This window comes from Leptonychotes weddellii, chromosome 15 (genome assembly GCF_054177405.1).
Source record: "Leptonychotes weddellii isolate Sample4059 chromosome 15, ASM5417740v2, whole genome shotgun sequence".
Classification (NCBI taxonomy): domain Eukaryota; kingdom Metazoa; phylum Chordata; class Mammalia; order Carnivora; family Phocidae; genus Leptonychotes; species Leptonychotes weddellii.
In genome coordinates this window covers 16798308-16814481 of record NC_138383.1, presented here as the reverse complement: position 1 = coordinate 16814481, position 16174 = coordinate 16798308, and the positions used below count along the sequence as shown (strand labels likewise).

Below are 16174 nucleotides of genomic sequence, written 5' to 3'. Positions count from 1 at the left end.
TTTTTTTTTTTAAGATTTTTATTTATTTATTTGACAGAGAGAGACACAGCGAGAGAGGGAACTCAAGCAGGGAGAGTGGGAGAGGGAGAAGCAGGCTTCCCGCGGAGCAGGGAGCCCGATGTGGGGCTCGATCCCAGGACCCCGGGATCATGACCTGAGCGCCCCATGAATAAAAAATTTTAAAGAAATAAAGTGAAAAATCTGAGGGGCGCCCGGGTGGCTCAGTCATTAAGCGTCTGCCTCCGGCTCAGGTCATGATCCCGGGGTCCCGGCATCGAGCCCCGCATCGGGCTCCCTGCTCCGCGGGAAGCCTGCTTCTCCCTCTCCCACTCCCCCTGCTTGTGTTCCCTCTCCCGCTGTGTCTCTCTCTGTCAAATAAATAAAATCTTAAAAAAAAAAAATTTTTTTTTATTCATTTAAGTAAGCTCTACACCCAATGTGGGGCTCAAACTCATGACCCAGAGATCCAGAGTCGCACACTCTTCCAACTGAGCCAGCAGGATGCCCCCAGATTTCTTTTTTAAAAATAACTTTGGGGGCGCCTGGGTGGCTCAGTTGGTTAAGCGACTGCCTTCGGCTCAGGTCATGATCCTGGAGTCCCGGGATTGAGTCCTGCATCGGGCTCCCTGCTCAGCAGGGGGGTCTGCTTCTCCCTCTGACCCTCCCCCTCTCATGCTCTCTCTATCTCAGTCTCTCTCTCAAATAAATAAATAAAATAAAAAAAAAAAGAAAAGGCAAAACCCTATTAAAAAAAAAATAAATAACTTTGGTTGCTGTGTGCAGAATGGACTGTAGGGGGCAAGAGTGTAAGCAGGAAGACCAGTTTTAGGAAGTCTTTGCGGAAGTTGAGCAATGATGGTGGCCTTGAATAGGATGGGGATGACAGCAATGGGGAAGGGTGCACAGATTTGGGAGAGATACAGGAAGTGGAATGGACAGGTCTAGGTGAGCAAATACATATGGAGGTTTAAGAGGGAGAGAGAAGTCAAGGCTGATACCCTAGTTTCTAGTTTGAATAACTAGAGGTTGGTGATCATTTTGGGCCTTGAGGGATGAAGTGCCTGCAACATATCCCAGAGGATACACAGAAATCTACACAGGTTTGCAGTTTGTAAGAGCGGTCTCTGTAGATACCACCTTTTGGATTAGTTACCTATGGGTGATAATTGGAGGTTCATAAGGTGACATGAATACCTAGGATAGAATGAGGAGCCAATGCTAGCAGAATAGACCAAGAAGTCAAGAGATGGACAAGTGTCCACTGGATGGAATGATGAACATGCTGGTGAATTTAGAGTCACCCCAGGAGAGTGGTGAGTGAGAGGTGAGGAAATGGGAGACCATGAAGGGCAGTGAGGTTTCCAGCAATTTGGCCAAGAACACCAGGGTGTGGGGCCAAGGGAGAGCTCCTGGATGGGGACTAGGTCTCCAGCCCTTGGTGGTTCCAGGAACCTGGCCAAGGCCTATGCAGGGAAGGCTATCTATCTTCCTTAACCTCAGAGGGCGAGTCATCTTGGCCCAGCCCACTTCCCATAAGAGCCCTGGGTGGAGTTAGGAAAGTCATCTCTAACCCTGGGTGAGGCTGACCGCTCATGATAGGAGGGTCACCCCAACTCCCAATGATAAATCCTTACATGACCAGGGTGAACCTGACCCTAATAGTTCGTTGCTCCCAATTTCCCAAGGCAGTGCACTCTGGGAGAAAATAATGTATCCGTTCCCCAAATTCTGTCTTTAGTGGTCTGACAACCCAAGGTGAACTGAAACGAAGTGCAATAATAGCACAGAAAAATGTGAAGGTAGGCTGCCTATGGAATCTTTAGGAAGAGAAAGATGGTTCTAGAGAGAAGGGGCAAACAAGCTGGCTTCGAGAGTCTTTCCCCGCTGAACTTGGTGCATCTCCCCCACACCCCGCCCTTCATTGATTCCAGTGAGCAGACAGCAAGTCAAACCTTTGTTTTTCACTTTATTGTACAAAAAGAGGGAAAACAAAACTTCTACAGTTGGCCTTAAGCTTAGGCAGACACCTCTAAGACATTCCCTCCCACCTCCCATGATACAAATTCAAGTTGTGGTTGTTGCTGAAACCTACAAAAACACTCCTTAAATATTAGAAAAAAAGGGGAGAGAGTGGGGGGGGGGTCCTCCCACTCCAACCATCCCATCCCAGTGCCAAAATGCACTCAGAGTGACCTCTTACAGCACCAACACCCCCATCCCCACAGCCCTGTTCGTACTGTAAGAATTTTCGATTTTTAAAACGGGGAAAAAAAAAAGTGCCCCATTCAAAGTTGTTTTTAAATGAAAACACATTCCACTAAAACACAACAGTATAGGGGCACTCAAACAGGAAAATGGGGTTCTTTGCAGGGGCTCTTGGGAAGAAATAGAACCTATGAACCCCTATATCAGGGTCAGGACAAAGGAAGGGGAGTGGGAGTGGGGAGTATCCTCCCCTAATTCCCCCACCCCCAGCACCACGTCCAAGGCAAAGCAGATTGTCTGCTTTCCTTTGGGAGTGGGACCCACCTTTCCCATTCCACCCCCTGGGTGGACTCCCACTCTTCCTCCACCCCTTGGCTTTCATTCAGAGGGAGAAGGCGGAAAAGCACAAAGCCCCAACTAAATAGGTCATTGACATGATTGTAAGGGGGGAAAAAAAGCGCCAAAATTTAATCAGAAAGTAAAAATTTCAATCCACAGAGATAAGGTGGCTTGGCTTATTAAGGGTCCAAGGAATTAGGGTACCAGAAATTTCGAGATGGCCAGGAAGGGTTAGAGGGACAGCTGCAAAAGCAGCCTTTGCAGACCCCTTCCCCAGCTGGGGGTTTGGAGGGGTGGGGAAGGGAGCAGACCTGAGAAATCAAAGGGAATGGGGGTGGGGGGTTCTGGAGGTTTTCGGGAAAGGCAGGAGGGGGTGTATGTTAAGAGCTTCCAATATATTTCTCGAAGCCCAGTTTCTGAGCCTAAGGTGGCCAGGCAACCTCTCAGGTGAACGGGGAAGGCCTTTCCCACTGAATAAATGCTCTTAGGTTCACCCAGTCTGGCCCCCTCCCCATGCCCCGCTGGAGACCAGCGGGCTCAGAGTCACGTGGCCCTCGAGGGAAGCAGCTACAGGAAAGTTAGAGTGGTTTCAGTACCCGCCCCACCCCCCCCCACTGAATCAGAGATTAGGCAAAGCAGAGAATGTGGAGAAAGGGGCTGCCCCAGCCTGTTCCCACCAGGATCAAGGTCTCCCTGGCCCTCACCAACCCATTCACTAGATTCACAGACTGAGGTGGGCTCCCCCTTTTCTTACACACGCGCGCACGCACACACACACACGCCTATGCACACATCCACAGGTGCATCCATGCTATGTACAGGCGGACACACACACGCACACACTTTTCCATTCGCATCAAGACCGTTTTAAAAAAGTCCCAAACCTACCCCCTAAACCCTCCCTCTCCCAGAAATGACAACAGAGACGGCAGCCGAGATCGGTAGGAAACGTCTCGTTGACAGCTCAGAGCTTAAAAAAAAAAATATATACACATATATAAAAAACACTTCTGCCCCCTCCCCCCGCGAGTGGGTCCAGGCAGCTCCTTCCTGCAGAGGGCAGGGGAGAGGGCTACGGGGCAGCACCCGTTTTCTCTGAGGCTCCTGCCCTCCTCCCCCCACGTTCCCTGCCTCCAGTTCCAATGTAGGGGTCCAGTCGGCAAGCCCCTCTGGGAAGGGAGGGGTCTTCCCCAAGCTTCCACCCTCCCATGGGTTGGGCGGCAGGCGTGGAGGGCCTCACCGAACTCTGGGAACCCCCCACCCCACTCCCAGGTCCATTGTCCATGACGGAACCGCAAGTGCAGAAGAGGGCTGGGCCGGGCCGGTCCAGTGGTGGCTCAGTCTGATGGTTGCGCTCCCTGGAGGGCCCCCCAGGGCTGGTGTCTCTGAGGCTGCAGAGTCCTGGCCTGGGCTCCTCCAGCCCCTCCCCCGCCGGATTAAAAAAAAAAAAAAAAAAGAAAAGAAAAAGAAAAGAAAGTGGGGGAGGCCAGGGGGCAGGGGACAGAACATGGGGGAGAAACAAAGGTGGTCAGCTGGGGAGGGGAGCCCTGGGTGGGACTGAGCCTCAGTTGGAATCAGAGTCCGAGGAGTCCCCCGAGGAAGAGGAGCTAGAGCTGCTGCCCTCAGACTCGTTGTCCTCATCCTCATCGTCCTCCTCGTCGTCGTCCTCGTCCTCGTCATCCTCCTCGTTCTAGGGGGGGGGCAAGGAACACGGTCACCAGGTGGCAGTCCTGGCAAGCCCCCCCCACCTTCCCCCCCGCTGCCCCGCCCCGCCACCTGACCTCATCTCCGTCCTCGCTCTCGTCCTCACTGCTCGACTCGGAGGAGTCCCCGCCATCCTCAGAGGAGTCCCCGTTCTCCTCGTCCTCCTCCTCTTCATCCTCGTCCTCATCCTCCTCGTCCTCTTCATCATCCTCCTCAGACTCCTGGGAGGGGCGGAGGCACATCAGTGGTCTCGGCCACACCCCTCCAGGCCCGGAGGATCCCCCCACCCTACCCAGTCTGGGAGGAGCTCCTTACCGACTTGGACTGCAAGGCAGTCCGGCTGGACTTGGGGTTTGGGCCTCGCAGCTTGGTCATGCTCTTACGTTTCTGGGGGAAAGGATGGGGACACAGACAAAGGGAGCGGCCGTGAGTTCCAGACATTGGCCCCCCCCAAACCCTCCCTTTCCCCGGCGCCGCCCTGCTCCCAGACTCACATTGGAGATGTACTCTTTATATGCTGCCCGGTCCTGGGGAGACAGACTCTGTAGGACACAGAGGGGGAGGTAAAGGTTGGAACGCCACCCAATCTGCAGGTGACCAAGCGCCAGGCAGCGGGCTAAACCCTCACATACCACGACCCCATTCTGCCCCTGCTACTCTCCCCATACCTTGGGTCTCTGTAGACAGCCCCCCCAGGATCCGAGAACACAGCTCCAATACTACTTCTCGAGATGCTCCGAACCCTTTTCTGGGCTACCCCGCCCTAGGACTACTGGTTTTTGTGTCCCTCCTGTTGTTCTGCCCAAGCAGAGGCTCCAGAGTTAGTCCTTCCTCAGCTCAGAGAAGCCCCCACAACCATCACCACACCCTGGTATCAACACTCCCACCCTGCAAGCCTGGAGCCACAGATGAGGGGGTCTGGGGCTCCCCAAATCTCTGGACACTTACACCCTGCTATCTCCCAGGGCCCCTGGTTAACCTGCCTGGATAGCTGGGGAACACATAGGTGACCCTCCCCATGTTACAGATCTGACTGCTCACCCAGGGTGCAGAAGGGGAGCCGGTCCCAGCTGGAGTTGGAAAAGGCAGTCTGATCTGGATTATTCTACTTACTAGCTGCGTGACCTTCGGTAGATTACTTAACCTCTCCGAACCTTGGTTTCTTTGACAGCAATCATTACCCTATAGGCCTGCTCGGACGCTGAATGAAATCATGAATGCAGACCAGCCTGACGATGCCTCCTTCTTCCAAGGGTCCCCAGCCCTCTCACCTTGACCCAGAGGTCCAGGTGTACTTTGTACTGCTTCTGCTGTTCCTCCGCCAGTTTTTTGTAGTGCTCCTTCTGGCTCTGGGAGATACGCTGCCAGCGACTACCGATCTCCACCATGCGCTCTTTCAGCGGCAGGTGGTTCAGCTCCCCGTTGGACAGCAGTTCCTGGGAGAACTTCTGGTAACCATTCCTACGAGGTGGGGCGGCGCAGGGAGGGTTAAGACGCCGACCCAGCAACCCTCTGGCCATGACCCTCCCCGCGGCCAGGGTGGGTTCCGGCCCTCTGACTCACATGGGAGGCTTCTTCGGTTCTCCTTGGAACTTCATCTTCTTGGATGAGTTTGCAGCAGCGGGAGGCGCCCGCATCTCACTCAGCTCTCTCTGCGGGGACACCCGGGAGGGTCACGCTCGCTGCACTCCCCCACCCGGAAGTACTTCTGCCTCCCGCCCCAGGCCATCAGTGCCTTAGAAACCAAGGCAGAGCCGGGGAGCTCACACCTGGGTCAGGCGCCGCCGCTCCCAAGTGCTATCACAACTACACTCACAGGACACGTACCACCGCCCCCATCTACGGACATGTGACTGAGGTTCTGAGCGGGAAGGTGGGACGTTTGCTTAGGGTCACACAACCAAGGCTGGGGCTCCTGGCTCCACGGCCCACCCACCGAGGAAAGGGTGCTCCGGCCACTGAAGCGCAGGGAGGCGGCCAGCTCCCCCGAGCCCACCGAGCAGGCCAGCGGAGCCCTTCTTCCCACCTCGTATCGCTTTTGGTCTTCGGCTGCCTTCTTAATCCACATCAGTTTCTCCTTCTTCTCCATGTTGTTCCAGGTCATCTCCATGGCTTTCAAGGCCTTCACCCGGTCATTCTGGAGACAAACAGGGGTGTCAGCTATGGGAGGGGTCACCTGGGGCTGGAGGCGGCCCGCGTGGGCAGGCTGCAGAACAACCCCTTTGGGCCCCCTGCCACCTTGAAGCGGGCCAGGTAGTCCCCGATGACGCTCTGCTGCCAGATCTCCTCAGCTCTCTTGGGTGACTCCGGCAGCTTGCCCCGTTCCTCACGGTCCCCGCCCGGCTTCCTCTCGGACTGGGCCTTCAGCGCCGCCTCCCGGGCCTTGTACTTGGCCTGCGGAGGGATGGCAGGGGCGTCAGCCTTCCGGCCGCCCCCAGGGGGCGCGCGCTCCCCGTCCAGCACTGCAAGGCTCCCCCCACCCCCTTGGCCAGGGCGGGGCGGCTCAGAGGCTCAGAGGCTGGGAGGCGTGGGCTGGTGCAGATGTCTCCAGCCTGGGGTTCAGTGCGCCAACCGGCTCTGCTCCCTGGGGAGCCCGGGCCCTTGGCTGACAGCTTCCCGCCTTCCGGCTTGTGGAGCTCCCAGGCTCAGCATCTGAGCCCAGGCAGACGTGTGGCTCACACAGGCCAAGGCTGAGGAAGTGCAGCTAGCCCCTGGGGGAGGAGCGGCCAGGACCGGCCCTGACAGCCCCTGTGGGCCAAGGGAGCCTGACCTTCTTCTTTTCCGACAAGTCATTCCACATGCGGGCCAGAAGCCGGGTAAGCTCGCTCTCCGAGAGCTCGGGCCGCTCCTCTTGCAGCTGCCGCCGCTTCTCTTCAGAGAAGATGAACATGGCTGACACTGGCCGCTTGGGCTTCTCGGAGCCGCCCTGTAGGTGGACAAAGAAGGTCTCGGTCCTGGGGGTGTTGGCGGGGAGCCCCACTTCCCCCCCCCAACCCCCAGTCAGTTGTGCCCGCTGTGCACCTTGCTCCCTTCCTGCGAGGGCTTCTTGGAGGCTGGGCTGGTGGCTTGCTTCTTGTTGATGCTTAACATCTTCTCCTCCCCGAGGACCCGCTGCTGTTCCTCCTCAGGCAGGCTCTGGTCCGGAGACAAGAGGTGGCATGGGGCTGCGCGCCTGGTGGCCAGCTTGCTCCCGGGGGTCCAAAGGGCCTTAATCCCAAGGCCCACGTCTGCCCGATGCCCCACCTACAGGAACACTCACCTCTAGGAAACGGAGCAGTTCCACCTCATAGTCTTTCTTTTTCTGGAAAAAGAGGGGGAGTCAGGGTCAGTCTGGGGGCGGACCCGCTGGTTCTCAAGGCACAATCACCGTCTACAAGATGTGCACAGTCTGGACAGGGCCTCGACTCCCTCTACGGGCCGTAGACACAAGGCCTGAGGCCAATCCACTTTGAGCAGCCCAGGTGCTAGACCCAGCACACCACGGAGTTTGGAGCAGGGGCCCGAAATCCGTTTGCCCAGTAACCGACTGACCCTAGCCGGGGTCAGATCTCCTGCTTCAACTCCCAAGGCCAGGCCTATGTGTCTCCAGAAGTCCTCCTTAGCACAGCTCACCTGGTCACACTTCTTGTGGTAGGCATCCTTCTCCTTCTGGGAGAGCAGCTTCCACTGCTGACTGCACAGGACCATGCGCTCGGTGCTGGGCACGTCCTTCATGTTGGCCATCAGCTCGGCGCAGTAGAGCGAGTAGCTGTTCCTGTCAGAACCAGCAGGGAAGGAGACGTGTCCTCCCTGAGCGGCCTCCCCGAGGGACCAGGGCAGCTGGCTTCCTCGGCTTCAGAGCCTGACCGAGCTCCCTAGATGCTCACTGGCCCACTCACCCCCCACCCCCACCCCAGGGCAGCGCTCACGGAGGTGGCTTGGTGGGTCGCCCATCAAACTTGTCCTTGAGCTGGCGTTCGGCCTTGGTGAGGGTGGACTTGGTGATGCCCTCCTCACTGATGTTCAGCTCAGGGTGCTTCTGGATATAGTCACGCATAATCTCCTGCAGAGTGAGGTGGGGGAATGGAGGGCAACGGGGTGTGGGGTTAGCCGGGGCCAGGGTGGGGGGGGGAGAGCCGCTGGGGAGGGGAGGCAGGGAGCAAAAGCTGGGGGGTGGCCGTGTGTCTGCTACATCACACGAGATATGGCGCCCTGCCCTGCCCTAGCCTGAGATCTCATGGGGGGGGGCAGGGAAGGTAGGGGCAGAGGTGAGGGGCCCAAAAGGCCCCTCCCTCAATGGAGGGACAGGGAGTGACTGCCTCCCGCAGAGTGCGGAGGCCAGAGTCAGAGGGCAGAGGCTCTTGAAGAGCCGGATGGGGAGGAGCGCAGCGGAAGCCTAACCTCGTACTCCTTCCGCTGCTCCAGGGCCTTATGAATCCATTTCAGCCTCTTTTTGTCCGAGAGCTGAGACCACTGCTTCCCCAGGGAGTCCTTCACCTCCTTCGTAGTGGCCTGCAAACCAAAAGCCGTCAGACACACACAGGCAGCCAGGGGCAGGGAGAGGGGCGGGGGGAGGGGGGCACAGAGGCCCCCGCCCCCTCAGGCCACAGGAGGTCACATGAGTGTCCCCCACAGGCCAGGAGGGGAAAAGTGGAGAGGCGGGGGTCCCGCCTAGGTGCAAGGGGACAGGCTCACACTCGCACGCACGCACGCACTCACACGCCAGCTGGCCCAGGCCCTGTCCATGCAGCCCAGCCCTGGGGAGGGGCCTCCTCTCCTGCTCCCCTGCACCGTGCCCGGCCAACCTGGCGCGGCTCCCCCCTGGCCACCACCACACACCCTTCCCGTCCCCCCCGGCCGGACACTCACGTCGGGCCGCACTTTGAGGTACACCTTCTTCTCATGGGTGTACCACAGCTGCTGGGGGGTTTTGGGCTTCTCGGGGATGTCCGACTTCTTGGCATTCTGGATTAGGTCAGGGTGATCCTCCCTAGCCAGGGCGTGGGGAGCGACAGTCAGCAGGTGCTGGGGGGTCCTGCCAGGGAGACCCCGGCTAGCTGCCCCACCCACCGAGGCTTGGTGGCCTATCAACTGGGGCCGAGTGGGACAGTGGCTACCTGCCTGTCCCTGCCCTTGAGCATGACCCACTAGGGTCTACACGTGACCCATCCGTCTTCCATGCCCCACAGATGGCAAGCCTGAGGCTCTGGTCGGGGTTACCCTATCCTGCCACACCCAGTGCCCTGTGGCCCTCCTCTGGGCTCCACTGCCTTACCTGAACCGGGCCAGGTTTCGCTCGAACTCCTGTTTCTCTCTCTGGAAGTCCTGAATATATTTCATCTGGGGGAGGAGGGGATGGGGTCATCCACGACCCAAAGCCTGAGCTATAAAAGCCACTGAGTCCTTGCTATTTTGCCTCCCAGCGGTGATGTGGACAAACCGAGGGTGGCGCGAGCTGGCAGGGGATGGTGGCCTGCCTTCCAGTGGGCTGGGGAGACTCAACCGTAGCCCAGACTGTTGGCTTAGAACCAAACAGTGGGAGCTACTGGGGTCTCCCAGAACACATTCTACATCCTAGTCCCTCCTGTTGAGAGAGAGAGTCCCAGAAGTGGGACCCGGCCTCACCCAGTCCCAGTGAGCAGTGACAGCGCTGGGACTCCCCCTGACCCTACCAACCCTACCTCCCCCAGTTTCCCCAACACCGCAGAACTCCCCGTGATGAGTCAGGAGGTGGTGTAGGCCTTGCCCCTATCATTCCCTCCTCCCATGTCTGTGGCAGCCGGCATTGGTCTGCTGCCTCCAAGGTGGCCCACAGGGCCAGGGGGCAGGCTGAGTCCTGCTTTCAAGGCCTGAGGGGAGACGGTGTTGAAGGCACCCAGAGTGAATTCTTGCAACGTAAATGACGCTCTAACAGACTGGTCTCCTGAATTTGGATTTTCTTCCCGATCCACTGAGTGGTAGTACCTCCAGTCCCCTGGCTATCCTTCACATGCCTTCCCCATTCTGAACCCCTTCCTGTCACCTTCTTCCCGGCTCCTAGCTGGCGGGCTCCTCCAGCCCTCCCTCCCCCACCCCCCTGGCTCTCCTCTGCCTTGGCTTCTTTTCGTTCTCCTCCACCTCCTCCTGTAGGGCTGGCCTCCCCTCCCGCCATCACCTGACTACTTCCCTGTTTTGTTTCTGCCTCTCCATTCCTCACCCTTCCTTTCCCACCAGTCCCTTTCCTCTCCTCTTCTACTGGCTACCACTCAACGTCCAGCTCTCTTTTCTCTCTTTCCCCCTGAGTCACAAGAGTCAGCCTTGGAAGGGTCCAGGGGCTCACAGCAACTGAGCTCAACCCCTGCCTCTCCCAGAAGAGGCACCAGGCACAGGAAGAGACAGCCTCACTTTCCCCTGTGGTTCCTGCAGAAAACGGGGAACAGAGCCCAGTCCACTCTGCCCCAGTCTCAGTCCTCCTTACACAGAACAAGTCACGCACAGGGTCGGGCTTACCCTCCGCACCTCAGATAAAGACCAGGTCCAGAGAAACGAAGGAACTTACCACAGGTCACACACACAGCAATTCAGGGGTAGTCACGAGAACGGGCCCAAGTCTTGGGTTGCCCAGGCCAGCACCTTGTCCGCTCTACTGCGTAGTGTCTTAGCCCTCCCTGGTCCTGGGACCCTTGGCCTCTGCCTCCCACACCCTGAGTGTCTGGGTGTCGTGTGTACGGTCTGCTCTGCGACCTCCCCGTCAGAGGGGCCAAGGAGAACTCCGCCACTTCCTACCCCGGCTGGGCCTGGGTGGCAGTGGAGACAGCTGGCTTCACCCCGCCAAGCTGGCTCCTTTTCGGGTACAGAACCAAGGGGGCATGTGAGCCTGCAGCCAGAGTGCACGGACCGGGAAGACGGAGGACTACGCGTGGGGCGGCGGCCAGTGCTGCCTCCTGAGAGCTGGCTATGTGCGGCTTGGTCTCTTCTTCCCCCAGTGTGCCCGCTTCTCTCTCCCGCTGCCCCTCACTGACCCCTCTCCGTGGCTCCGCCTCGCAGCCCGGCACCCTTGCTGTCCCTCTCCCCACCCCACCCCCATCTCGCTCAGGGCCCGGCTGCAAACCTCAGGGAGGGTCCATTTGACCTCACCGTGCAGGACTGGGTCCAACCCTGCCTGGGAGACTGGGGTAACCTCTGCCCAAGGTCAATGATCTCTGACGGCCTGGGACAGCAGGAGGCCACAAGGGACACGGGGCATCCTCGGGCGAACGTGCGCGTGGAGGAAGGAAGCCCACTTCACGTGTGGATGTGGCAGCGAGAAGCACACCCGGGTCCTGCTCCGCTGTCACTAGTGGGGGGACCCAGGACACGAGTCCCTCCTGAGCCTCAGTTCTGTGCCCACACAATAAGAATAACCCCTTCTCCAGGGGTTCCCTGTATGGGGATACTGCGTGCATCAGATGAGACCACAGTGGGAAACGTCAGAGGATGAACCGCTGGGCCAGCCTGACAGAGCATGTGAGCACAGAAGCCGAGCTGTGTGAGAGAAACTGTGGACTGTCTGTGGGGTCAAAGGCTGGACTGAGCACCTGCCGCAGTCCACGTTACGCCTTCGACAGTCCCTGTACCTGACTGTGTGTGGGACCGGGAGGAGGAGATCAAGTGTGGCTGCCCGAGGCCCTACACTCTGCTCTGCTGACCGCCCCCACCCCCCCGATGCCAAGTCCCTCTAAGCCTCCCCCGACAGTTGACCTACACTGCACCAGCTGCTCCCTGCCTTTTCCCTCCTCCCCGTTTCACCCCCCTCCCCCCACCTTCTTCTTCTCCGGCAGCTCCTTGTATTTCTTGGACAGAATCTTGGTCAGGTCCAGGTTGCTCATCTCAGGGTGGAGCTTCGCGTACTTGGCCCGCTTCTCCATGAAAAAGCGGAAATAAGGGGTCAGGGGCTTCTTTGGGAAGTCCGGGTGTTTCTGGAAGGAGGGTCAAGGACACGGTGAAAGTCAGACAGTATCTGTTCTTTGGCCCATTCCTCTCCTACATATCATGCTCCTCCTCCTGGAAACTCACCTTGAGTTTTTTGCCTTTGTAAGGATTTTTAACATGTTCCTGAGCATCAAGGATCAATTCTGTCAATGTTCGGAACTTCCTCACCTGGAGCAAGAAAGGAGGTGAGTGCAAGGGGAAGTTCGGAAAGGGAAACACCACCCCAGAGCATATCCCTCTTTTCCAACGGGTCTCCTCTATTTTCCACTAGACTGAATTTATCAAAGGGGGAAGGGCAGAGGCCAACAGCCACCACTCAGCCCCTGACACCGAGGTGCTGGCCCACGCCTCCGGCAGAGGACCAGGCAGTCCACAGACACCAAAGGACAGCAACAAGGTGACCACCTGACCTCGACGTGTTGTCCATGCCAGCACCTCATTCAATCCCCAGAACAGCTCAGGCGACAGAAGCTGCAAGACGGCAAGTATTCAAGGCCACACAGCTAGAAAGTGGCAGAACTGAGAACTCTAGGCCGGCGCTGTCAACCGTGCCACCTCCCAAATGCACAAGGGCGACCACATGAGCACCTCGCCTGGTCTCTTTCCTTCCTGTTTACAGACTTCTGTTTCCTCTCCCCCACCAGGAAGGTTGAAGCAGGGGTTCGTGTAGATGTGTCAGGAAAGGGGGGGGATTCAGTTACCTCATTAGAAATCTCCACCCATTTGAGCTTGCACATGTCTCCAGAAAAGTCTTTAAATGCTACTTTTTCCCAGTCCATATGTGACTCGGTGGTTTTGAACTTGGAGCTGTCATTGGATGGAAGGTTGTTCTTCATACATTCCAACAAAGTCAGCATGTCTTCCTGAGACCAGCGGTCTGGGGAGGGGTAAGAAAAGCAATCATACCCAGCTCATGCTTTCCCCTCATCTGTTCCCCAGTCCTTAAGTGCTCAATCCTTCTTTCCCAGAGCATCCCAAATCCCTGGTTACCTCCGATCTGAAGGCAAAGACAAGACATGATCTAGTCATAAGAGAAAACTGTGACCATATGGATTAGAACAGGAATTCCAGTCCAGACAGCATCATACCTAGAAAGCCAGACTTGAAGTCAGGTCTGGCTTACTTCAAAACCATGATCATTTCTAACATGCCAGACTGCCTCAGGCTACTATTTATTGTGGGGAAGAGAAAGAAATGAGGCTGCGGTGATTTGGGGCCTGGTGGGCCAGCAGCGAACTTACTGGGAGAGGGGAGAGAAGCAGGGAGGCAAAAACACATCTAAATGTGTTGCCTAGTTTAAGCTCTAGGTGGATCCCATAGATGTGTAAGGACTGAGGATGGAGTGTGGGAAGTAAGAACCCATGCAGAGGGTTCTCTCCTGCACAACCGTAAACTAACGTCAGAGATTTGAGTAATTTGGGGCAAGTAAGAAAAATGGAATGGAAATGGAAAAACGATACAGGACAGCTGGGAGGCAAGACAGACAGGTGGGCAAAGGCTGTCAGGGCCCTGGCTCCAGGGAGAACCCCCAGAATTCTGAGTTGTCTTCTGGGTCCAACTCCCCATGGAGGCCAAAAAAGGGGTCTGAACCAGCTATTTCTGGCCACTGAAATACAGCTCCAGTAGGCCTCTCTGGAGGGTAGCGACCCTGGAAGGTAAGCTGGGAGAACAGACATCCAGGGCTAGGAGTCAAAAGGGCTCTTCATTTGCATCTGCATCTGGTAACCTGGGTCAGGGCTTCCACACGGTGGGTCACATGGGCCAATAATCCTCTCTCCTCCCAGTGTCCCCCAGTCATGGCCAGATGCTCAGCTTCATCCTACCCCCTGCCCTCATACACACAGGATCCCCACTGGATGGGGTAGGGTCTGGTTATGGACCTTCTTCTGACTTGGAGTCTCACACCACCAAAATACCCTCTCTCTCCACCTGCCTGACCAAGAACCTTGTCCTCTGAATAACAATAAAACACCTGAAAAGCCTTCCCAATCCCTTTCTTGTCCCCCTTCCCCCGCATTCCTCATCCTTCCTCCCATTCCAGGACACTGGGTGAGGACAGGATACACTCTGGCCTGCCTGGGAACCCCAGAAAGAAGGCTGGCACAGACCTCCTTCTCCCGCTCTAACCCAAGAATGGAGCATGAAAAATACGGTTCATAGCCTCAAGGCCAAATAACTTGGGTTTGGCCAAACTCGACTCATAAAACTGAAGATGTCCCCTCTCATCTCAATTCAGAGAATGCAGACGACCCCTTTGGAAGGGGAGTGGGCCCTGCAGCCAGCCATGTGGGAAAAGAGCACATAAGTTAAAGAGCTCCTACCTTGGCCTTTGGGGGCGGCCATTTCCAGGTCTGTGGGGCAGTCGGCTTCTCCGTTCATTCTTCAGCCGTCCAGCTGCCTCCTCCAGCCACCTCCTCGGTCGTGCTGGCCGGGCAACCCGCGGTGAAACCCACCTCACCCTTAACGAGAAACACCAGTCCCCACTCAGGCGGGATGCGAGCTGAGGGACTTTCTATTCCTCCCTCCCCCAAAGGGGAGGGGGGCACAAGTCCACCTCTCGCGGAGACCCTGCCAAGACCCCAGGAGACCTAATGGGTCGGTGGGTGTGGGAGTGCGCCACCCCCCCCGCCCCGCAGCCCGGCTCCACCGCGTGCGCCCTCCCCTGCCCACGCGAGAGACTGCTCCCAGCTCCCGCGTGCAGCTAGCGCCCGCCCTCCGCCCTCCTTCCCCCACCCCGGCCAAAAAAAAAAAAAAAAAAATCTCCTCCTCCTCTGTGCGCCCGCCCCGGGGAGGCCCCAGGCTGGAGGGCGGGGGAGGAGGAAGGGCGGGTAAAGGGCGCGCGCGGCCGCGGAAGCGGGCACGCGCTGCAGTCTCCTCCTCCCGCCTCCCCCCGGCCGGTTCCCCCCGCCTCCGCAACCCGGCGGGGACCCGGACGCAGCGCAGCCGCCGCCAGCCCGGGAGCGCAGCGGCCGCACCGCCCCCGGGGACCGGATCCGGATTCCCGCCGCCCCCCCCCTCGGGCTCCCGACGCCGTCCCCGCCCGCCTGGGCGGGCGAGCAGCCGGAGAGAAGCGGCCTAGCCTGCCCCCCCGCCCCCGAGCCACCCACCCCGGTCAGAGGCGCCGCCACCGCCCAGCCACCCCGACGCGCACGGAGGAGCCCAGCGCAGAGGCGCGACCACGGCGGGAACCGCCGCCTCCTCCCCCGAGCTTGCGGCCCAGCCCCGCCGGCGCCCCCGCCCCGGCCTCCGGGGAGCCGAGCCAAGGAGAGGGCGGGAGGACGGCGGCCGCGAGGCGGGGGCGCAGCGCTCACCGGCCCCGCCGCCCCCTCCGGCGGCCGGCGAGAACTGCGCCTGCCGGCTCGGAGAAGCGCGGGCTCCTGTGCCCGCGGCCGGGGCTCGGCTCGGGCCTCGCTTCCTGCCCTCCCCTCCCCCGGCTCTCGGCGTCCTCTCCAGTGCCCTGATCCTCCTTCGTCCAGTCCCCTGCCTGGAGGGCGCCCCGGGTTCCCCCCCGGCGTCTACGGCACCCGCGGTTCGCTCCCCGCCGCCTGGCCCCGACCCCGGAGCGCGTCCTCAGCCGCCTCGGTTACCCGGCGCAGCGCGGCCTCCGGGCTTCCCGCTCCGGCGGCTCCCTCCCCGGCTCTGAGCGGCGGCGCCCTCCCCCGCTCGGCCGGGCACAGCCGCAGCTCCCTCCCGCGGCGGCAGCGGCTCCTCCTCCGGGCGCGGCGGCGGCGGCGGCGCTGGGGCGGCGGCTGCTGCTGTGGCGGCGGCGGCTGTGGCTGCTGCTGCCTGCTGCTCCTCGCGGCGAAAAGCACAAAGCACAGCGCCCTCCGCCTGCAGGCAGCCCGCCCGCCGCCCGCCCGCCGGCCCCGGCCTCAGCTCGCACACCCCCCGCCGCCGCCGCAGCCTCCGCCGCCGGAGCGGGGAGGAGGAGGGAGAAGGGAGGAGGAGGAGCGGGAGGGGGGGCGGGAGAAGCGGGGCAGCGAGCGCGTCCTTCCCC

At 59.2% G+C, this 16174-nt stretch overlaps 1 protein-coding gene across 5 annotated transcripts in view; it reads right to left on the bottom strand.

Annotated features, from left to right (window-relative positions):
- Positions 1-1946: 1946 nt before the first annotated feature.
- UBTF (upstream binding transcription factor) overlaps positions 1947-16174 on the bottom strand; it is a 15368-nt gene continuing 1140 nt past the window's right edge. For 2 of the 5 annotated variants that reach the window (XM_006738783.3, XM_081804870.1), the window contains exons 2-21: positions 14499-14636; positions 12879-13054; positions 12262-12345; positions 12009-12164; positions 9503-9567; positions 9097-9217; positions 8629-8739; positions 8157-8290; positions 7861-8002; positions 7508-7549; positions 7270-7383; positions 7019-7174; positions 6487-6642; positions 6275-6385; positions 5812-5900; positions 5520-5709; positions 4743-4790; positions 4564-4635; positions 4326-4469; positions 1947-4234 (exon numbers count right to left, since the gene is read on the bottom strand). In XM_006738783.3, coding sequence (XP_006738846.1) covers positions 4109-4234; positions 4326-4469; positions 4564-4635; positions 4743-4790; positions 5520-5709; positions 5812-5900; positions 6275-6385; positions 6487-6642; positions 7019-7174; positions 7270-7383; positions 7508-7549; positions 7861-8002; positions 8157-8290; positions 8629-8739; positions 9097-9217; positions 9503-9567; positions 12009-12164; positions 12262-12345; positions 12879-13054; positions 14499-14556 — 2295 coding nt within the window. In that variant the 5' untranslated portion in view covers positions 14557-14636 and the 3' untranslated portion in view covers positions 1947-4108. Of the gene's footprint in view, positions 4235-4325; positions 4470-4563; positions 4636-4742; positions 4791-5519; positions 5710-5811; positions 5901-6274; positions 6386-6486; positions 6643-7018; positions 7175-7269; positions 7384-7507; positions 7550-7860; positions 8003-8156; positions 8291-8628; positions 8740-9096; positions 9218-9502; positions 9568-12008; positions 12165-12261; positions 12346-12878; positions 13055-14498; positions 14637-15284; positions 15304-15764; positions 15899-16174 lie in introns of those variants that run through there. The other 3 variants (XM_081804869.1, XM_081804871.1, XM_081804872.1) reach the window with 3 other exon arrangements.